Raw genomic sequence first — 23203 nt, 5'->3', positions numbered from 1 at the left:
ATTGTGTGTATAGATAAGGTTGCTGCTAAGAGCAGCTGCAGACACTCAGTGCAGTGCAGCATTCATTTTGCAAAGACCTCAGTTAGCTCTGTATATAGTTTGTATAGTTGCAGATAGAATAAAGAAGGTATTCTTCCAATACGCAACGGTGGCGGCTAGGATCCTGTTGGCGCAAAACTGGAAAACCCCTAACATCCCCACGGTTAGAGAATGGCGGATGAAACTATTTGAGTATATAGAGCTAGCGAGAATGACACAGAGGATCAGGCATCAAAAAAATGTAAAGCTAAAGAATGATTGGAATAAATTTTTAAGTTATATTGAAGGTAATTTGGGAATTAAGAAAATAACAGTGGACGGAATTTAAAACCTGTGATGTAGAGAGTTAATACAATACAACTGCAGAATGGTTATAAGTTTATCTAACCTAAACCGAGATGGAAGGAAGCCAAGGTGTAATCGTTTGTAAGTTTGTCTCTGTTATGTTAATATGTGTTAATCTGACTTCTATTTTTTATTCCTTTTCTTTTTTCTCTTTTCTTATTTCTTTACTTTTTACCTTTTAAATGTTTGTATGTATGTTTTCTTTATCGATGTAGCTTGCAAGAATTTAATAAATAATAATAATAATAAATAAAGAAGGTATTCTACAGAGCTGCTCTCCGAGTCGTTTATTCTCTGCTATACTCTGCTATACTCTGTCTTCTTGTGGTAGTGAATCCAGTGCTCACAACTCTACACAGCACTTTGACCTGTTCCTGTGAGAAGGTGGTCTCTGGAAGTGCTACCCAGTTCGCCTGGCCCAGTCGGGGCTGAAGTGGATGAGTCCAGTTCATGGCACTGGCTCAAGGGCGATGCTGACAAAAACAAGCTTTCCCCCTCCTCCGTGTGACAGCCCTTGAGATATGTGAAGATATCTATCATATCTCCTCTCAGTCTCCTCTTTTCCAGGCTGAACAGCATCTGACTTCTCTTGTTCCACTCTGTCTCCAGGGCATGGCTTTCACGTTAAAAGAACGTCAAATGCTTGGCCTCCAGGGTCTTCTACCTCCAAAGTTTGAGACGCAAGACATCCAAGCCTTACGGTTTCACAGGAACGTGGCAAAAATGACCGACCCATTGGAAAAGTAAGTGTGTGTTGGCAGGCACTTAGTCTTGTATCATTCATTCTCGAGTTTTTATTGCTATTGCTGTTGTAGCTTGGACATGTGTCACGGCTCCAAATCCATGGGGGAAAGCCGGTTTGGCCCAAACTCAGCTTTTGAAAGTAGCCGGTTGACTCAGGCCTTAAAAAATGTCTGATAAGAGAACACTCAACAGTGCCTAAGCACGTCCATCGAACGACAGACATTACATTCACAGCATGCTATAATCTCAGGGAAAATACCATGAAAATGGTATATAGATGGCATCTTACCCCCAAAAAGCTTGCTAAAATGTATAAAGGGAAAACATCAACCTGTTGGAGATGTAAAAAAGAGGAGGGGTCATACTATCATACGTGGTGGACCTGTGTGTTGTTGTTGTTTAGTCATTTGGTCGTGTCTGACTCTTCGTGACCCCCTGGACCAGAGCACGCCAGGCACTTCTGTCTTCCACTGCCTCCCGCAGTTTGGTCAAACTCATGCTGGTAGCTTCGAGAACACTGTCCAACCATCTCGTCCTCTGTCGTCCCCTTCTCCTTGGGCCCTCCATCTTTCCCAACATCAGGGTCTTTTCCAGGGAGTCCTCTTATGAGGTGGCCAAAGTATTGGAGCCTCAGCTTCACGATCTGTCCTTCCAGTGAGCACTCAGGGCTGATTTCCTTCAGAATGGATAGGTTTGATCTTCTTGCAGTCCATGGGACTCTCAAGAGTCTCCTCCAGCACCATAATTCAAAAGCATCAATTCTTCGGCGATCAGCCTTCTTTATGGTCCAGCTCTCACTTCCATACATCACTACTGGGACCTGTGTCGCTGTTGGCAAATACTGGAATGATATTTATAACGAGTTTAAGAAACTATTTAAAATTACTTTCAAAAAACTCCCAGAGATTTTCCTACTTGGTATATTACCATCAGAAATTAAAAAATATATAAGATCATTGTTTATGTATGGTATAACAACAGCTAGAACCCTTATAGCAAGGAATTGGAAAAATGAAATGCTCCCAGAGATTACAGATTAGCAGATACTCATGTTAGAATATCTACAATTAGCAAAACTGATGGGATCAGTTAGAGGAATATCGAAACAAAAACAAAAAAACTAGAGAATGGATAATATTTAAGAATTATGTAAAACTTCATTGTACAAATAACTCCATATTAGCAGAAATTGAGTGATCTTTGTAAAGAAAAAGATCAAAGGAATGTATACAAAGCAGAAAGAAATGATATTATAGAATGTAAACCTGTGTAAAAATGTAAAAAAGAATGTTATATCAAACAGTATAATGAGAAGGATGGGAAGGATTGTGTCGATGAGTACTTTTACTATGTAAATAACTGTGTTTTTTTAAAAAAAATATTTGGTTCTTATCTTTGTTACTTCTTTTTTTTTCTTTCTTTCTTTATAAATTTTCTATTTTATATAATTTTCTTTTTTCTACCTGTTAAGAGATAGCACACAATGTTTGTATAGACATGCAATTTTATTAATCAATAAAGAATATAAAATAAAAATAAACACGTCCATCAAAACATCATCAGGGCTTCCATCAAAGCATCAATGACCAGGTAAAGGCCATGCTTCTTTCAACTCGTTCCCATTTTCCAAATATATCCCTTTGAAGCCTTTGTTGCTTTGCTTCTTATTAAATATATTTACTATTAAAGCAACCTGCTTTCTTTTCTCCATTTTCTCCTGAGATTCCCAGCCCTACTTGAACCTGGGACCTTCTGCCATTGAGCTAGAGCCCTTGCCCCACCCCTGATATCAATCTAAGAGTAATTACTGACTTGAGTGTTAATGTGTAGGCACTTAGGATCTGGGCAGTAACTGAAAGATAGATAAGGTGCCCGTAAAGCAGTGTTCTGCCTAATAAAACAGCTCTCTTATCAAGGGAGCGCCATGTCCATTGAGCAAATGATGATTACACTGGATCTCGTTCATTTCCACCGCCCTTTAAGTAGGTTTTCCCATAATCCTGATCCAGTGTGTGTTTCTTGGAAGAAACTACCACTTGGTTCATAGAGGTTACTTGGCATTCAGCGAATGCAACTGTTAAATGCAAAATAAAAACAAAAAGTTTAGGGTCGGTTGTAAAAACAACCTTGAATTGGAGTCCAAAATCCTGTATTAGCTTAACTGGAAGTAACCTCCATGAACAAAGTGTCCAGAGGTTTTCAACCTTTTTGAGTCCATGGCTCCCTCGACCAACTGCATACTTTCTGCAGCACCCCGCTTAATTTCCCCCCCTCTTCTGGCAATTTTTGCTCAAAATTCACTCCTCTTTAAAAGCTGCTTTTTGTTCCACGGGGGACACAATATATGGAATACTTGTATCTTTTCAACCCTATGGGTGAGAAGCAGAAAGATGAGTGGAAGGGAGAGGATTAAGCAGCCCCTTCCCTTCTCTCACCCTCCACCCTTTTGCTGCCCTGCTGCTGAAATTTAACACTGCTTGTGTTTTTTGTTTTTGTTTTTAAAGAGAAGAGATACTCATCTAAGTGAAATGAATAGTTTCTCTGAGAAGGCTAGCACAGGAGAACTACAAATTCAAAAAGCAAAAGGTGGAAAAAAGAATGATTTTGTTATTGTTCTCAGTCTTTCATTTCAGCTTCAGAGTATTCCTCATTAGTGGGAAGGTATATAAATAAATCTAATCTTGCATCTCCACTGTTTCATTTACAGATACATCTATGTGATGGGCATGCAGGAAAGAAACGAGAAGCTATTCTACAGGGTATTGCAAGATGATATTGAGCAATTAATGCCAATTGTTTATACGCCAACAGTAGGCTTAGCGTGTTCCCAGTATGGACATATCTTTAGGAGGCCAAAGTAAGAACATTTTTATATTCTGATTTTTATGTCTCAACCAATGAAGCTTTTCAGAATTTACAGTTGCTGTACCATGGTGACTCAAGAGCAGATATGCTGATGTCTGTTTGCTTGCTTATGTTACTTGATAAAGCACTGTGCACATGTGCTATAAAAAATAAACCAGGAGCCTGCAGCCAAATAATGGACTAATTTTGTCCAAATTGACATCTTTAATTTATCTGTTTACCCTTTTCCTCAAGCCTTTCTCTTCTTCATCTATCTTCCCTTTAGATTTGTGTTTGGTAGTCCATAATCTGTTTCACAGTGGCAGTTGTTGAATTCAGAGATGATGATGATGATGATGATAATAATAATAATAATAATAATAATAATAATAATAATAATAATAATAATGGTGATTATGTTATTTACACCCCACCCATCTGGCTGGGTTTCCCCAGCCACTCTGGGCGGCTTACAGCACATAAAAAATTGTAAAAGATTAGACATTAAAAATTTCCCGATACAGGGTTGCTTTCAGATGTCTTGTAAAGGTTGTAACTTATTTCTTTAATATCTGATGTGCGGGCAGTCCACAGGGCAGGTGCCACTATTGAGAAGGCCCTCTGCCTGGTTCCCTGTAACTTCCTTCTTGCAGTGAGAGAACTGCCAGAAGGTCCTTGGCGCTGGACCTCAGTGTCTGGGCTGAACGATGGGAGTGGAGACACTCCTTCAGGTATACTGGGCTGAGGCCATTTAGGGCTTTAAAGGTCAGCACCAACACTTTGAATTGTGCTCAGAAACATACCAGGAGCCAATGTAGGTCTTTCAGGACCGGTGTTATATGGCCTCGGCGGCCACTCCCAGTCACCAGTTTAGCTGCCACATTCTGGATTAGTTGTAGTTTCCGAGTCACCTTCAAAAGTAGCCCCATGTAGAGCGCATTGCAGTAGTCCAAGCGGGAGATAACCAGAGTATGCACCACTCTGGTGAGACAGTCTGCGAGCAGGGAGGGCAAGCAGATATTCTATGAGCTAACCTCTATGCACCCTTCAGTATTCAGCCCCATCCTTTTGAGCTTTCCTACCTACTTGATTTGATTTCTAGTCTTCAACTTGCTCCACCAAGATCCTCATCCCCCTGTTCCTTTGACGCTAATGTGAGCTTTTCAACCCAGCAAAACAGACAACTTTGCCTTCCCTCACAAGTGACAAACATCTGCTTTGCCTTTTGTGCAGCTGTGAATTTCTGTTCGCAGAGAATAGCGTGGAGAAGAGAATGTTAGGACTGGTTCCACCCACCCCCATCTTTCTCTCCCTGTTCAGACCTATACTTGATCTAAACCCTAAGTACTTCTGTCAGCTTAGTTTGCTGATTTATGAAGTTCTGTCTAATTTTATTTCATGTGACAGATTGAAGTTGGGGTGGATTAATTTCCCATTTTTCAAACTCCATAACCTTTTAATAATACATTCCAAAATTCCAATCTAATATTCATTTTGTCTTCTTCTTTTTTAAAAGCACTATCTTTAGCTTGATTTATTAATTGAGAGGGTGCCCTTTGCTAAGCTCACACTGCAAAGAAAAGGAATGATTTGAAGGCATCAGTGAGTGATATGTTTCTATTTTCTTGCAGAGGATTATTCATTGCCATAACAGATAGGGGCCATATCAGATCAGTTGTGAATAACTGGCCAGAAAACGATGTGAAGGTACGATGCATACTCTTCTCATATGTGTGTGCTTCTCTTAATTCCAGCTTTGCTTTTTCAGCAATGGGGAAACTGGATAGATAAATACCGGGGGTTATTTGTCTTGCAGTCAGGGATTTGTGTCATGCAAGAACTATGAATATTGCACAGCCACCTGGTGCCATGTCTTGATGAACATGTCCTCCGCTTCTGGGTTTCTGAGTATGAAACTTAGGAACGCATCAAAACAAGACCATTTTTGTGAGACCCACTGTGCTCACTCTTTGAGCCAAACAGCTAGGCTCCACCGGGTGGGGGGAAACTGATTTAGGCAACTGTTTGCATCTCCTTGCTTCTCTACAATTGACAGAGCTTTCTAAAATGTGTGTGCATTGTGGGAATGTTCAGGGAGGCAGGAGAGGGATATATTGTTTATTAATATCCTTCAAAACTTGCGCTAGCAAGTTCTAGAACAGCAGAGTTTTACATTCCCCTTTTAAACGCACAGCAGATAGCTGGTTGCAGGCTTGTTTAAACCTCTCAATATTAGGTTCCTGGTAAGTTCCCTTATATCCCTCTTAAAAGAATGAACACGCCACAATCTTGTGTAAAGTATATACAGTGGTACCTTGGGTTACAGACACTTCAGGTTACAGACTCTGCCAACCCAGAAATAGTACCTTGGGTTAAGAACTTTGCTTCAGGATGAGAACAGAAATTGTGCGGCGGTGGCACAGTGGCAGCGGGAGGCCCCATTAGCTAAAGTGGTACCTCAGGTTAAGAACAGTTTCAGGTTAAGAACAGACCTCCAGAACAAATTAAGTTCTTAACCCGAGGTACCACTGTAAAAGAAGTTTACTCACATCATCAGTTCACAGTTGGATTCCTGAAGGCATAGTTACAAAGTAAGGAGTGTGGTGGAGTCTCCTTCTTTGGAGGTCTTTAAGCAGAGGCTTGACAACCATATGTCAGGAGTGCTCTGATGGTGTTTCCTGCTTGGCAGGGGGTTGGACTCGATGGCCCTTGTGGTCTCTTCCAACTCTATGATTCTATGACTCTATGATCTATCCCATATGGGGATAATTCCGGTGTCCTCTGTTGGCAGAAAGCCAACAGAGCATTTCTAGCTAGAAAGAGCTGCTCCAAGACAGAAGAAGTAAAAAATAGAAGGTGTGTTGCGTGCCTTGTCCGTTTGTTACCTAGACAGGTAAGGTCATGCCCACCTCTAGTCACATGCAAGAGGAAGGATGCTCCACGCCAGGAGGAAACAGGAAGTTTTCGACTGGCTGGACCAAACATTCCCCTGCACATATTCTCTAGCAAAACAAGGAATGTTGGACTTGACTGCTACTTATGTATCACATCCCACATGCATGTCCACCTGTTCCCCAATCCAAGGCAATCCAAGCCTATTCTTTTTTTTATTTGTGCAACCCCCACCTCTTTGCAATCTCAAAGTGGCATCTCATTGTCCCCTCTTTTGCCTATGGTTTAGTCAGGGAGCTGAGAAATTTCTTGGTTCCTCCTCCTCACTCCTGATCTAAGGGTTTCAGGATTCTCTGGGAAAGGGGAACAAACTGATTTGTCTATAGCGCAGCAGCTTGCCAGGTACTCCTAGTATCCCTATCCTAATTAGGAAAACAATTGCTTCTTCAGCCTAAACATTCTTACCTACCAGAAAAGAAAGACTGTAGAGATTTATACTGTACCTCTTCCATCTTTTACCCGTGTGCCTGAAGTTAATTTCCCCCTTGTGCCTTCAAGGCTGTTGTCGTCACAGATGGAGAACGGATATTGGGCCTTGGTGATCTCGGTGTGTATGGGATGGGGATTCCTGTTGGCAAGCTCTGCTTATACACAGCATGTGCTGGAATACAACCCGACAAGTGCCTCCCTGTGTGTATTGATGTCGGCACAGACAATCAGGTAATTACAACACTGCCTCATCCCCTCTTCCGATACCAGTTTTGTATCGCTACATCGCTCAGACCTAGTGGGAGGTTTGGCCTTCCCTTTGTTTATGGGGTGTTGTTATTTAGACGTCCACGTTTTGGTTTGCCACTTGGTTTGCCACAAAAAGTCCTAGCCTTTTCCAGTCAGGGACACGGGTGGCACTGTGGTCTAAACCACTGAGCCTCTTGGGCTTGCTGATTGGAAGATCGGTGGTTTGAATCCCCACGATGGAGTGAGCTCCCGTTGCTCTGTCCCAGCTCCTGCCAACCTAGCAGTTTGAAAGCACACCAGTGCAAGTAGATAAATAAGTACTGCTGCGCTGAGAAGGTATACGGCATTTCCGTGCGCTCTGGTTTCTGTCACGGTGTTTTCGTTGCTCTAGAAGTGGTTTAGTCCTGCTAGCCACATGACCTGGAAAGCTGTTTGTGGACAAACGCCGGCTCCCTCGGCCTGAAAGCGAGTTGAGCGCCGCAACTCCATAATCTCCTTTGACTGGACTTAACCGTCCAGGGGTCCTTTACCTTTTATCTTTTTAGCCTTTTCCAGAGCCGTGGGTCCTCTCAAGAATTTCATGACAGGTTGGATTTTGATTTGATTTGATGGATTTCTCTGCAAGATGAAAGCTGGACATAGGACAGCCTGGTTCTAGCATTTGCCTAGGCTGGTTTTCTCTCTGCAGAGGGAGTTTCATGTAGAGTAGCATTTGAAAACAATGTAGTCCTTTCCATTTTACAGTCTGAGGTGGTCCAGGCCATTCATTCATTCCACCATCCGATTCTGCTGCCTGGGTAGACACTCTTTTCTTGCAGAATGGTTGACTGATTTGATTGATTCCATTTCTATACCAATTTTCATTCGGACGAATCCCAAAGCGGCTTGCAAACAATAAATAACAGTAATGTAATAAAACATAATAGGACATCACAAATACAGTATAAATCATATAAAATAGTTAGCAAATCATAAAACAGTTACAATCTATAAAACACTATTAACAAAGCAGCAACTTAAAAAAGTCAAGATTACAGGGAATGTTGTATTATATGATTAACAAATCAATCCAACATTTATACTTTATTAAACAATATTAACAACATTAACAAAATAACAACTATAAGAAAATAAGCTAAGCACTGTTAAATTCATAACACACACTCCACAACCTATGACTCATAATCTTTAACACTATTCTGTTCATTAAAATACACATGAAATACATATAAAGCTTATTATTATTATTATTAGGCTTTTTTGGATAATTTTATACATATAAAACATAACCATTTCAAACATTAAAATACAAGGTTCTTTTGAACTTTTGGATCTCCTTCTCTCCCTCCATGGGTTCCATGTTTAAGTTTAAATTTGCTGCATCTTTTACTATTATCCATCTATTATATAACCATAATTACCATAAATAATTCCACATTACAAGTGTCATTACATCCCTGCCAAAGATTTTAACTGTTTACAGTGGTCTTTTAAATAAATTACAAATTTACTCCAGTCCTTAGAAAATACTCGATCTTCCTGGTTTCGGATCTTCCCCATCAGTTTCGCCATCTCCGCATATTCCATCGGTTTCATCTGCCATTCTTCTTTTGCTGTTATTTCTCCCATAATGCTCATTATTAAGCCAGCTTAGCCAGATGTTTTTCTGCCTGGGGTCCTTGGGTAGTGGGTCATGGTGGAGACTGTGGTCCTGGTCTGGGAGTCTTGTATTCTTAGTTTTCTTTTTAAAGAGATGGTGAAGCGTTTAAAATTTGGCTAAGGTGTGAGAAGCTACTCGATATCTGCTGCCAAAGTCCACACTTCCTGGGAATGGCACAAAATAAGTAAGTCCTCTGTAGAGCAGGGTATTGCAGGATGATCTAAGCGCTTCCTTTAATGGCTTTTGTTCTTCGTTTTCCACAGACGCTTCTTCATGACCCGTTTTATATGGGGCTCTACCAGAAGCGAGACCGCTCTCAGCTGTACGATGAACTCATCGACGAGTTCATGGAAGCCATCGTAGACAGGTATGCATTCCAATAATCGCAAACATCAACCCATGTTCCAAGTACAGTGGTACCTCTGGTTATGTACTTAATTCGTTCCAGAGGTCCGTTCTTAACCTGAAACAGTTCTTAACCTGAAGCAACACTTTAGCTAATGGGGCCTCCTGCTGCTGCCGTGCTGCCAGAGCACAATTTCTGTTCTCGTCCTGAAGCAAAGTAAAAGTAAAAAATAAGGAAGGCCATAGTTGGCTAGATGGACCAACCAACTCACTGTAAAGTAACTAAGTTAAGAAGAGAATCAGCAGCTTAGATTTACAAAGGTTTTCTTGCCTTGTTTCCTTACGTGGCAAGATTCTTACATGGTGGTTTCCAAGTCATGCATGAAGATGCACGAAGTATTAAAACATTGTGCCCTTTGCAGCACAGCTATTGACTCCGTATTTCTCACGCTGCCCTCTAGGTACGGCCAAAACACCCTCATTCAGTTTGAAGACTTTGGAAACCACAACGCTTTCCGCTTTTTGAGGAAATACAGAGAGAAATATTGTACCTTCAATGATGATATACAGGGTAAATCAGCCCCTCTTGGCTATCTGTTTTGATGATATTTTGCTGGCTGTATTTGTAGACGCCTTCTTTATTCCAGCTCTTTTCAGCAAGGTCTGTTCCTTTCACAGGGACAGCTTCGGTGGCCTTAGCTGGGTTGTTGGCGGCGCAGAAAGTTCTTGGTAAACCAATTACAGAGCACCAGATCTTGTTCCTTGGTGCAGGAGAGGTGAGTTGTGCTTCTGAGTGAGGCATGTAGTTCTTTCCCAGCTGGAAAAGGGTTGTGACTGACCTTTTACAGCTTTGTTGCAATGATCAAACACAATAAGGGATTACAGAAAGCTTTGCACGTATAATATTGGTCTGTTTCACACGACCCACCAAGCCAAACTGTGGCTTAGTACATGCTCACAAGTATTCCTGGAGAAATGATTGTAGCTGTCTCGCTCCTGGTCCTCCTGCATTGCCTTGAGCTAAACCATGCTTTGGCTAAGTGCATCATCTGCACCCGGGCTCATGGTTTGCCTTGCTCCAGACTACTTAACTAATTTATTGAAAGGCAGTTGGTCAACAGCTCTGCAGAGTGACATACTATACTTTTCTGTGTATAAGACTATGTTTTTAATAATAATAATAATAATAATAATAATAATAATAATAATAATAATAATAATTTTATTATTTATACCCCGCCCATCTGGCTGGGTTTCCCCAGCCACTCTGGGCGGCTTCCAACTGAATATTAAAAACAATACAGCACCAGAGAGCATCAGACATTAAAAACTTCCCTTAACAGGGCCGCCTTCAGTTGTCTCTAAAATAATGTTCAAAATCGGGCTCGTTTTGTACATCTCCCCCCCCCCCATTTTCTTAAATTGGAGTCCCCCAAAATAGGGGGCGTCTTATACATGGGGGCATCTCATACACAGAAAAATACGGTATTTCCCCAGCATTTCTCTTATTTATCAGGCTGCCCTTGGAATTGCAAATCTCATCGTCATGGCTATGGTGGAAAGCGGTCTTTCTCCGGAAGAAGCTTATAAGAAAATATGGATGTTCGACAAATACGGCTTATTGGTTCAGGTGAGGCTTGGGGTTTGGTTGGGCACAATCTTATTGCTCTACTCTCTCCCCCCCTCTCCCCCCCCGCCCTGCCAACTCTCAATAATTCTTTATTTTTAAAATATCTAGGGTCGGGAACAAACAGTTGATGCCAACCAAGAGTCCTTTACTCACGCAGCCCCAGACCAGGTGCCAAAGACCTTCTTAGAAGCAGTGAATGTGCTTCGGCCTTCAGCTATTATTGGTGAGTGTTGCGGACGCTTCTCATATCGGGTTAGCAGCCCAGTAATAATAATACTGATCCTTTCAGGAAGGGCTTTTAATGTCAGGTGGATGATGATGATGATGATGATGATGATGATTTATACTCCTCCCATCTGGCTGGGCTTCCCTAGCCACTCTGGGCGGCTTCCAACAAAATATTAAAATACAGTAATGCATCAAACATTAAAAGCTTCCCTAAACAGGGCTGCCTTCCCAAAGGAGGCTATGTGGTTACTGAGCACCAGACCTGCAAGAATTATATTTTCCACAGTGACTGGCCTGTGCGTGCTTGTACTGTCAACAGGCCTGAGGGGACACCCGTGTGAACCCTCAGTAAGGTAAAAGGTAAAGGTAAAGGACCCCTGGACGGTTAAGTCCAGTCAAAGGCAACTATGGGGTTGCGGCGCTTATCTCGCTTTCAGATTAAGGGAACTGGCGTTGGTCCACAGACAGCTCTCTGGGTCATGTCGCCAGCAGGATTAAACCGCTTCTGGCGCAACGGGACACTGTGATGGAAACCAGAGCGCACGGAAATACCATTTACCTTCCCGCCGGAGCAGTACCTATTTATCTACTTGCACTGGTGTGCTTTCGAACTGCTAGGTTGGCAGGAGCTGGGACAGAGCAACAGGAGCTCACCCTATTGCAGGGATTCAAACCGCCGACCTTTTGATCGGCAAGCCCAAGAGGCTCAGTGGTTTAGACCACAGCGCCACCCGCATCCCAACTGAACTCTCAGTATGGGTGTGTTGGTTCATCCTGTGCCATGCTATTCCCGATAAAGCAGAACTGAGCCTTATCCTCTATAAATTTATCAGTGGCTGCTAGTACTAGTGGCTAGATACTGCCTCCAGGATCAGAGGTGGCAGGCCCTGTTTAATGACTTCCTGTAGGCATTTGGTTGAATATTTCTGGGCCCAGGTCCTCTTGATGCTTAAAGCCCTAAGAGGTGTAGGCCACAAATATCTGAAAGACCGCTTCCTTCCCTACAGTCCCTCTTGGATATTAAGATCAACAGAGGGGCCCCTCTTGATAGGTCCTCCACTCAGAAGCTTGCTGGGACAGGGGCATTCTCTGTTGTAGCCCCTAAAGTTGTGCAACTTCCCACAGAGGTGTGGCTTGGGACCTCAATGCCTCAAGGACCGCCCCTCCCCATATAAACCATCCCAGACCCTGCATGCATCATCTGAGGTGTGACAAATGCCAGAGTGCCCAGAAACACCATTTACCTTCCCGCCACAGTGGTACCTATTTATCTACTTCCACTGGTGTGCTTTTGAACTGCTAGGTTGGCAGGAGCTGGGGCAGAGCAACAGGAGCTCACTCCGTCGTGCGGATTCGAACCACCGACCTTTCAATCGGCATGCCCAAGAGGCTCAGTGGTTTAGACCACAGCGCCACCCTCGTCCCTGTCAGTTACGTGTGGAGACAAGGGAATATACAAACTTGCCATGAGACAAGACCTTGCTGAGTCCGTGTGTTGCCTGTCCAGCAGTAACTGCTTTCATATTCCACTGGCATTGAGGCAAGGAGGAGCATGAGAAATAAGGAGCAGAGTGGCCGTGTGCCAGTGGGCGCAGAAATACTTGCAGTGTTCCAGTGTCTTATTGCTACCATTTTTCAAAAAACTGCATGTGAGCCTCTTTTTGGCAGGAGGGCGGGGGAAAAGGCATCATGTTATTTGCTTCTTCCAGGGGTCGCAGGCGCAGGCCGACTCTTCTCCCACGACGTTCTCAAAGCGATGGGCTCCATCAACCAGAGACCGATCATATTTGCACTGAGTAACCCTACTGCGAAAGCCGAGTGCACCGCTGAGGAGGCATACACGTTAACAGAGGTGAGCCAAATAACTTGAAGCATCACTGGTCATCACAGCCTTTCTCCTGGACTGTGCAACTTGACTTGTTTGACTGAGCTGCCGGAAGCTTGATCAGGAAGCACCTTCTGTGCTGAAGACAATATGAAGAAGAGGAGTTTGGATTTGATATCCCGCCTTTCACTCCCCTTCAGGAGTCTCAAAGCGGCTAACATTCTCCTTTCCCTTCCTCCCCCACAACAAACACTCTGTGAGGTGAGTGGGGCTGAGAGACTTAAAAGAAGTGTGACTGGCCCAAGGTCACCCAGCAGCTGCATGTGGAGGAGCGGAGATGCGAACCCGGTTCCCCAGATTACGTGACTACCGCTCTTAACCACTACACCACACTGGCTCTCATTATGTGGTTGTGACTCGTGCGCTAGTGTGGCTGATCAGCTCACCTGCAGAGAACTGGTATCAATGGTCCTTTCCCTCTCTCACGAGGACCTCAAGAGACACATTGCCCAGGTTTGCACGCTGGGGAGGTCACTTGGGTGCTGCTAACACAGTGGTTTGATTTCTTCTTCTTCTTCTTCTTCTTCTTCTTCTTCTTCTTCTTCTTCTTCTTCTTCTTCTTCTCCTCCTCCTCCTCCTCCTCCTCCTCCTCCTCCTCCTCCTCCTCCTTCTCCTTCTCCTTCTCTTTCTCTTTCTCCTTCTCCTTCTCCTTCTCCTTCTCCTTCTCCTTCTCCTTCTCCTTCTCCTTCTCCTTCAATGATCACTCATAGCCAAGTAAGATTGTCTTCCATGAACAAAGTCTTAACAGTGAGTCCGTAAGTGACTGTGAAGGCCAATTCTGGATCCACACGTCCTTCCACAGTGGGAACATAGGTTTCTGGGTGGGAGTTGATCATGGTGAGGGTTTGCCAAGTGTGCCTTCCTCTTAGCACGTTTCTCCCTTGCATCCTGAGTTCAAGTGTCTTCACAGCCCATGACAACTTTGGTAAAGGCTGTTCTCCAACTGGAGCGTTCGCAGGCCAGTGTTTCCCGGTTGTCGGTGTTTATACTACATTTTTTTTAGATTTCCCTTGAGAGAGTCTTTAAACCTCTCGATGACCATCAGCATTACACTTTCCATTTTTAGGTTTGGAATAGAGTAGTTGCTTTGGAAGACGATAATCCCCAGAGGCGCACTCCATTGTCCCTTGAGACAGATGGATACCAGCAGCAACTTCTGATTAGGCTGTAACTAGATATGGAATCGGCATGGTGAAGTAGAATCTCAGCTGCCGAGCAAGAATATCTGCCCTACCTCTGGGTGTACCAGACACCCACACATTGGATGTCACAATCACTTATGATCCACACACACCAGATCCAAAACACACGGACTGAATAGGGCAATATTATCCATCCCCCCCCCTGCTTTCTTTGCAAAAGTTAACTGTCGTATTGTTGGGCTTACACACTTCCAAAGGCCCTAAGGAAACATGGGTCCAGCCTATAAATATCTGGTAGGTTTGCCAATGGGGTCAGATTCTGCTGTAATGCAGTTTGCAGGGTGGATAAAAATCAATGATTTATTTATTTATAAATAAAATAGGATTTGTTTTTTATTTAAATCAATTTTTTTCAATTTAAATTGGATTTTTAAATAAAATGTTTTTGGAGGAAAAAATCTTTCTAAAGATAGTTTTTTATTTAAGTTACATTATAGTTCAAAGGCCATCAGGAAATAAGGATTTGTTTTAAGCTTTTCATGTGTGTTGAAACTCAGTCTAATTCTTTTTTTTTTCTAATGTTTAACCACATCAGTTAACAAACATGGATACATATGCTATAATGTTATTGTTTTAGTTAAATAAATTGTTTAAATTGTTATTAAGGAAATGATTATTTTTCTCCTTCCCATAAAGTATAGTTAAAAAGTTGTCCAAATATAAACAATGAACTTATTAAACCTCACAATAATTTCATAATTATCTATGCATTTCTAACAGTACAACCAAATCAGTAATTTTTGATATAACCGCAAAAACTACTCTGAAAATTTATTATTCCAAAAATGAAACCTTCATCTGGCTGTAAATATTAAGACTACACCAGCAGGAATGCCTTTATGTAAAAAAAATTAAATGATTTAAACCAAGTCTTACTGACTTAAATCAAATCCACCCTGGCAGTTTGTAATATTATTTGGCTGGAGACACGTGTGAGCACCTCTTGGTGTAGCTAAAAGTGTTGTGTCTGCCCAGTGTACAAATACTCACATGTATAAAATTGCAGTGGAACTTCATTTGTACTGTATTGCCCTTATTCTTGCAGAAGTGGCTTTCTGATGAATCGTTCCCTCTTTTTTCTATTCGACAGGGGCGTTGTCTGTTCGCAAGCGGCAGCCCTTTTGAGCCAGTGAAGCTGAGTGATGGGCGATCCTTCAAACCTGGACAAGGAAACAATGCATACATATTTCCAGGTAAAGCAGTTTGTTAAGAGACAATTTTGGCTTGTAAGAATCCAAAGGCCTCTTACATTGTGAGATGGGCTTTACGATGGCAGGTTACAAGTTCATAATAAAAAATATTTTTTGCCACAAGGGCATGAGGGAATTCTGTGCTGCCCCACAGAGAGACAGTGTGGTGTTGTGGTTAAGAGCGGTAGACTCGTAATCTGGTGAACCGGGTTTGCGTCTCCACTCCTCCACATGCAGCTGCTGGGTGACCTTGGGCTAGTCACACTTCTTCGAAGTCTCTCAGCCTCACTCACCTCACGGAGTGTTTGTTGTGGGGGAGGAAGGGAAAGGAGAATGTTAGCCACTTTGAGACTCCTTTGGGTAGTGATAAAGTGGGATATCAAATCCAAACTCCTCCTCCTCTTCTTCTTCTTCTTTAGTTCCCTTCATGCTATTGGCTTTCAGTGCTGAGCATTGTTGGTAACAACGCTTATAAAAATAAAAACTGCTGTTAGCTTCTACGCAAACAGCGGCATAAAAGCCTTTCGGTTCCGCAAATTCAGACGTTTTTGTAAAACGACTTTGAATGTCTCTGTTCTTTAGGCGTTGCTCTTGCTGTTATTCTCAGTGGGGTTCGGCACATTAGCGATCAAGTTTTCCTTGAGGCTGCGAAGGTAAGCGGTCCGAAGGCGAAACGCCTGGTGGGTGAAATAGTACGTGCATTGCAGTTTCCGCACGTGTGAGGGGATTTTCAAATGGAAAAGATAGAATATGAGTTCAAAACTGACCTGTGCATTGGTTGGCTTAAGAGGCTAGAAGCGAGGAGTTTGCTCCATGACGTCAAATGCCTTGGTTAGATCAGGGCTACCACAATGTGCTCTACATGGGGCTGCCTTGGAAGACAGTTTCGAAACGTCCTCTGGTTCAAAAACGTAGCAGCAAGGATGTAGACCGGAGCCCGTTACTGCGATTGCGTGGCTCCCATTATTGCAGCAACTTCACTGGCTTGAGAGCCATTTCCAGGCCTCAGCCAAAGTGTTGGTATCGTCTCTAAAGCCTTAAATGGCCCAGGACCAGTGTAACCCCAGATGTTGGTTCGTTCCTGTGTAATGTTTTTCTCTTTGTATTAAAAAAGGCGTTAACAGAGCAGCTGACTGAGGAAGAACTTGCTGAGGGACGGCTTTATCCTCCTCTTGCAAACATCCGGGAGGTTTCCATTAACATTGCCGTTAAAGTAAGTGCAATTTTGGGGGTGGCAGGAGGAGCGTTTGGATAGATGTACAGCCCACCTTAATTTTTCTGAATATCGCAGGGTGGAGCAGGTTGGGACAACCAATGATGTTCTAGGGGCTGGAATTGATTGTGTGGGATGAACCTAAACTGCCCATTCTAGGTGTCCAAACAAGGTTTGGATAATGACGATCATCATTGAACGGAAACCTTGAAGGACAAAGGTAGCACACGTCTGGGCCCAAAATGCCAAGGCCATCTTCAAGCCTTGTCTGTGAGCTTCCAGAAGCAATTGGCTGCTCGTGGTTGGAAACAAAATATTTCAATAGGAAGACACCAGTGATGGGGAATCTGTGGCTCTCCCCAGATGTTGCTTCCATCATCCCTGATGGTTGGCCTTGCTGGCTGAGGCTGATGGGAGCTGGAGGGTCCAACGGCAAGCTGGAGGACCACAAGGAGGACTTCATCTCAGTGGCAGAACATCTTCTTTGCGTGCGTACAGTCCCAGATCCAGTTGCAGGCAGGGTTGAGAGAGACCCATGTGAAACCATAGAGAGGCACCCTTTGTTGCCTGACTCCAACTCCCATTAGCCCCAGCCCTCATGGTCCGACGGTCATGGATGATGGGTTTTGGAGTCCAGCATCTGAAGGGCACCAGGTTGGCTAGCCAGGGTGTAGACAATACTGAAGGAGATGGACCAGCATAAGGCAGCTTTCTGTGTTCTCCATCTCTGAGATGGATCATGGGAATCCTGCAGATCAATAATCTGATTTCCTCCCGCTCCAGGTTATGGAATTTTTGTATGCCAACAACATGGCGTTCCATTACCCTGAGCCTGCAGACAAGAACAAGCACATACGGTCGAGGATCTGGAACTACAAGTATGAATCGTTTCTGCCGGATTTGTATGATTGGCCAGAATCTACGGCGCATCCACCAAAAACACAGTGACTCACCGAAGGGGGCATGTTCCTCAGGTGGCACCTGAAATTCTGCAGGGAATCTCTTTCCGGAACAGATTTAAAACCAGGAACGTTTTGAGACTTTGATTTTTTCCAACAACGGCAAAAGTATTTTTAAGCCTTGCCCCGTAACAGTTGCCTGGATTGCTCCTGGTGTAGATTTCCCCTCCGACGATTTGCATTCCAGTGGATGGAAGTGACTTATCTGGAACCAAGATACAAAAACTTACATTGATTTGGTGTGGTTTTTTTTTTAAAAAAATCACTTTTACAGTCCTCAGGGTCACTTAACCGTATACAGGAAATCCTTAATTATCTTGTCATTCCTGTTATATAGACCCAGTTTATATATTTAGTGGTAGAGCTTCTTCTGAGCTGCCCCACTTCAGACTGCAAATGATCTTCTTTATCTATATTGGAAACGAATAAACTCACCGAGTGTAGAAAATGAGCATGTCAGAAAGATTCGGCCTAGCCTTCTGGCATGTGCTGCTTTTCTGCTTGCACAGAACTTGTTTTTGATGGAGAAAACATTCAGACAGGCAACCTTCCAGCGTCTTAAAGTGGTACAGCGCAGAAATGGTTTTACCTCTTGATCCTGCTGCATGCATTAACTAGGCCTTAAGCTGGCTACCAAATCTCTTCATCCCTTTTTGTACTCTGGTTGCCTGTTTTATATGTGCCCTGATGGCCCTTGCAGTTGTCTGATGTGCTGAGCTTTGTGGCCTCCATTGGGCAATGTCAGATTTTAGGACGGGCTGCCAGCTTCCTTTGCAGGTAAACATGGCGAGTTGTCTGTTCTGAGCTTCGAGTAAGCAACTTTGCCCTTCTTAGCTCTGCTACAAAAACAAAAAGAAAAACAACCTTGCCAGCAAGCATGGTTTTAGAGTGCTTCCACATGGCAGTTGATTGTGAAGTCTGTGTTGTTCACAAATGCAGCACCCGCACAATGTCACAATGCCTCCCATATTATTTTCCAGTTTAAAAATCCAGAAAATCTTCCAGAAAACCCAGCAAGTAACACCCTCCTCGCAAAAAAAAACCCCCCAGACAATCAAACTGGCTTAAATGCAGTGGGCTAAATTATGGGGTGGCCTTTTGATGAGGATGATGTTTCAGGGATGCAGCAAAAAACTTTTATGCGTGAACAGCGCAGAGTCCACAGTGTGTAAGTGACCTAAGTCTCTTGAATCTATACTAGGGGTGTGAGAACTTTTGACCCTCCAGGTGCTGCTGAACTAGAATTCCCATCATCCCTGGCCATTGGCCATGCTTGCTGGGGCTGATGGGAGTTGGAGTTCAGCAACATCTGGAGGGCCAAAGGTTCTACACCTCGCGTACCAGTGTTGGCTTCTACAATGTTCCAGTTTTGCCTTTTCAAAGTTTTTCTCTGCGGGGTGCTTACACTCCGTAGCCCCAAATCCTGGGCCTCCAGTGCATCCTCAGAGCTCTGTCCCAATGGCATCAGCATCGGGGTGGTCTTCCCATATTTAAATTTCAGCCTCCTGTACAGGTCATTCCCAGTTCCCATGGAAATTCTGCATTCAAAAACGCATACACTCCCAAACTTTGGATGGAGGCATGCATTTAGGAATTAGCTTGGACTGGCTTTATTTTACAACATAATAGCAAGATTTGTGCCTCTTAAAACAAGGGGCAGTTTCAGTGTGGGCTTCCCCAGTGCTAAGCTGCATTTTGACCTGACCAGATGCAAGGCTTGCGTTTGGCATGCAACGTGGTCAGTGAGCAGTCCGGCCACGGCTTCCACCCGACTGAGCCACCCTTAACTATAGATCCGCTATGTGTACAGCTGTTGCAAAACTGATTTTCCAACTGATTGTACATTTAGTACAAAGACTTATTTGGTGCCTGGCTGTGTGTTTTTTTTAATCTATCAAATGAGTTGTTACCTAAAATTGTGGTGATCGTGAGAAATGGGGAGTGGGCATTGTTCCCTGTTTACTACAGAGAAACTTCTTCCGATAAGCACCAGGCAACAGCAGCTCTAGTTTTAAACAGACTTGGGAAACGGATTAGGATTTCTTGACCGCCTCATTTTGTGTAGAAGCAACAATGAGATATCGGGGTTTATATCTGGCACTCCACACTCGCTGCCCTTAATGGCTCTTCTGCCTTCCAAAAGGGATGGAAGACGTTTGTGATGAAAGAAATTAAACCAATCAAGCGTACGGGGTACATTTCTGAACAGATTTAATTCAAATGTTCTCAGCAGACTGATGAGCTGCCGGACAAGCATCACTTAGTATTAGATTGGCATTATGCTAATGTCTTCTCTGCCATTTCCCCTACTTCACCTCTTTGCATAATTTTTTGTCTCCCAAGATGATTGCATGCTCATACACAAAGAGATGGATTTTTTGCACCAGCAAAGGTTGTGATTACAAAAAGGGTAATTTACCGGAGTTTGCACAAGCTCCAGTAAATTCATTGGAGCTGTGCAAGCCAGCTACTGTTCTTTGGGTAAAGTCTCCTGGATTTCACTGAGGTGTGTGGACTGTTCCTGCAGCAGTGCTTGTGCCACACTTCTCAACAGAAAGCAGACAGAATGGTCCTTTTCTCCTATACACACCCTCAAGGCTTTAAGAGTTGGATCATACATACGGTATATGAACAGCCCAGTGTGTCTTGGACACACAGAACATTCAAAGGAGTATTTTAAGGGTGTTTTCCATGCTACAGTTTTAAGATACAGGAGCACTCGCATAGTTTGAAACTGTCTTCCCACTGTCCTTCATAGGCATAGCTAGGTTAATGCAATTGGGCACATAATTTTCTAGATTCTAGAGGTAGTTGTGTGGTCATACTTGGATCCAAGTACACAAGCTTTGACAGAATGTATTTAGTCTGAGAGATAGTCCAGCTAATGTTTCCCTTCTTCCCATGTTGCTCTTGTGAGAACTGAGTTTACACAACTATCCGACTCTGGTGATGCCTCTGTCGCTGGATTGCACCTTCTTCAGACTCCAGGTGGGGAATTGCGTGCTTAAATGTTCCCCAGAATAAAAAGCGAGAGAGCGCTGTGCACATGCAAAACTAATATGTTAAGGAGAAAGTTGCCTTGAACCAACCTTCCCTTTATACTAGTTCTGTGATGTGCAGGAAGGTGTTTTAAAAAATAAAATAAAATAGGGATATTCAGATATTTATTTGCCCCCCCCCCCCAGTGTGAAGTGGTAGTCTGGGAACAGGTGAATCTTGTGAGTTTGTTGAGTGTAGTTCAATTCCGATCCACTCGATCTGTCTCCTCCAGGGATGTGAGCCTTCCATTCAAGTCAACCTTTGCAAGATCCTTGACGAATACCATTTTAAAAAATAGTAAAATAACATGTGAAAAACAAGGCACTATAACGTAGCTGTGAGCGTAAGTTTCTTTTGTGTTCTTGGCAGAAAAACAACAAAGGGGTGTCGACAATGCTATTTAAAAATGTGTCTTAGTTGTAATGTCTTTTTTCCTTTTTTTATTTGCACACAAAATAGCATCACCTGGCACCTGTTTTAGAAGGGAATTCCCCCTCCCCTTTGTTTGCCTTATAACATGGCTTCATCATTGCACTTCCCCACTTCCTAACCCTTGTTTTCTTTTTAGCGACGTTTATTTATTCTGTAAGTCATTTTTAACGAATCTGTTTTAATGATTGCTCTTGCGGCTTTGTGCATGAAGATTGCTTTTCCATGAGTGCAACAAAAGCTTAAATGCTGCTTTAGAGGGATTGAAAGCAATTCTTCAGAAGAGGGTTCGTTATGTATTTGTACATCTTGTTAGCTTGGAATTCTTTTTTGAGAGGTGAAACTCGTGTTTGGAAAACTTGACCCGTGTCTCTCCTTAGCTGTCCAGCGTCAGTGAAGGAGCTGTTCACACAACCACCTGAACCCATGATGCCCTTTTGGGTCTGCGTAACAGCCACTATTTATTGAATTCATCCCAGATCTGCTTTAGGCACATGCCACCAGAAGCTACATTTTTGGAGATGTGCCGAAACCTAATGTGGTCTGAATTTAAAGTGAACATATGCATGTGTACACAATGATCTATACAACAGGAAATCTCTGTTGACTGCCATGTGCTGGTTGGGCTCCTGGATTTGGCCCTGAAACCATGTACTGTATACAGAAACGGGGACAGTTTTCTTATGGCTCAAGTGGGAAAACCCTTTCATTTTTCTGGCTCCTCTGCATGAGGAATCCCAATGGGAAATAAGAAACCCCAACTCTCTCTGATAGCCCAAAATGTCCCAAGCGGAGCATAAAAGTAAGGCAATTTTAGTTCCATCAGCTGTTGTGCCTTGCATAAATGCTGTTTGGGCTGTTTCTAAAGCAAATCAAACACCTTTGTGGGAGCAATTCTTGCATAGTCAAAATACAAATCCTCAGGATGAACCTTTTTTCAGAATATGGTTTATTGCGAAGCAGTCTGTGTGGCTTAAAAATGAACAAACACTGTGTTTAAAAATGTGGGTTTATTTTTCTCCTTTGGTAATATTGTAACTGTACTGAGATACGTGTTAATGGTCTTCTATTTTCATAGTAAAAGCCGTCCCTTTTGCCTACGTTGTGTGTGTGAAACTATTATTTTGCCAAGTTGCACGAGCCTTCGGCTCACACACAAGGGAGCCCTGCCCCTCTCTACTCATTCATTCATTGATGCAGCTTTCCTACACCATAGAATAATATTTGGAAGGGACCCTGAGTGTCATCTAGTCCATCCCCCTGCAATGCAGGAATATCAACTAAAGTATCCGTGACTGATGGCCATCCAACCTCTGCTTAAAAACCTCTATGTAATTAGGACTGTGATATGGTCTTTTGAAACACTGATATTGGAAACTGCTACATATACCGTATTTTTTGCACCACAACACTCACTTTTTTCCTCCTAAAAAGTAAGGGGAAATGTCTGTGCGTGTTATGGAGGGAATGCCTACGGGTGGCATGCCTACGGATTTTCCTCCTCTAAAAACTATGTGCGTGTTACGGTTGGGTGCGTGTTATAGAGCGAAAAATACGGTAATTCCTAAGAAATTCAGATGGAAGAGATTCGAGGAAGTCAAATACTATGTTTATGAAGATAGATGGTACTTAATTTTAATTAATTAAGTGATAATATGTTGAATGTATCTTTTTTCTTTTTATTTTTTGATTGTCTTTATTATAATTTTTCTTTTTTTTACTATGTTTATCTACTGAGAATAATAAATATTATTTTTTGGGGGGGGAACCTCTCAAGGACGGAGAGTCCACAATTTCCCAAAGAAGACCGTTCCACTGTCA

The 23203-nt window shown here is 42.9% G+C and overlaps 1 protein-coding gene across 1 annotated transcript in view; it reads left to right on the top strand.

Moving 5' to 3' along the window:
* The window catches only part of ME2 (malic enzyme 2), a 41576-nt gene extending 19094 nt beyond the window's left edge, over positions 1–22482 (top strand). Inside the window, exons 3-16 of the mRNA XM_081212944.1 lie at positions 994–1127; positions 3836–3985; positions 5604–5679; positions 7423–7584; positions 9526–9629; positions 10069–10178; positions 10286–10383; positions 11124–11237; positions 11346–11460; positions 13175–13317; positions 15643–15745; positions 16325–16395; positions 16857–16955; positions 17739–22482. Coding sequence (XP_081069070.1) covers positions 994–1127; positions 3836–3985; positions 5604–5679; positions 7423–7584; positions 9526–9629; positions 10069–10178; positions 10286–10383; positions 11124–11237; positions 11346–11460; positions 13175–13317; positions 15643–15745; positions 16325–16395; positions 16857–16955; positions 17739–17903 — 1644 coding nt within the window. The 3' untranslated portion in view covers positions 17904–22482. The remainder of the gene's footprint in view (positions 1–993; positions 1128–3835; positions 3986–5603; positions 5680–7422; positions 7585–9525; positions 9630–10068; positions 10179–10285; positions 10384–11123; positions 11238–11345; positions 11461–13174; positions 13318–15642; positions 15746–16324; positions 16396–16856; positions 16956–17738) is intronic.
* The last annotated feature ends 721 nt before the right edge of the window (positions 22483–23203 follow it).

This window comes from Podarcis bocagei (genome assembly GCF_964188305.1).
Source record: "Podarcis bocagei genome assembly, chromosome: 11".
Taxonomy (NCBI): domain Eukaryota; kingdom Metazoa; phylum Chordata; class Lepidosauria; order Squamata; family Lacertidae; genus Podarcis; species Podarcis bocagei.
The sequence above is the reverse complement of the archived record's forward strand: the minus strand, read 5'-3'. Positions and strand labels throughout refer to the sequence as shown.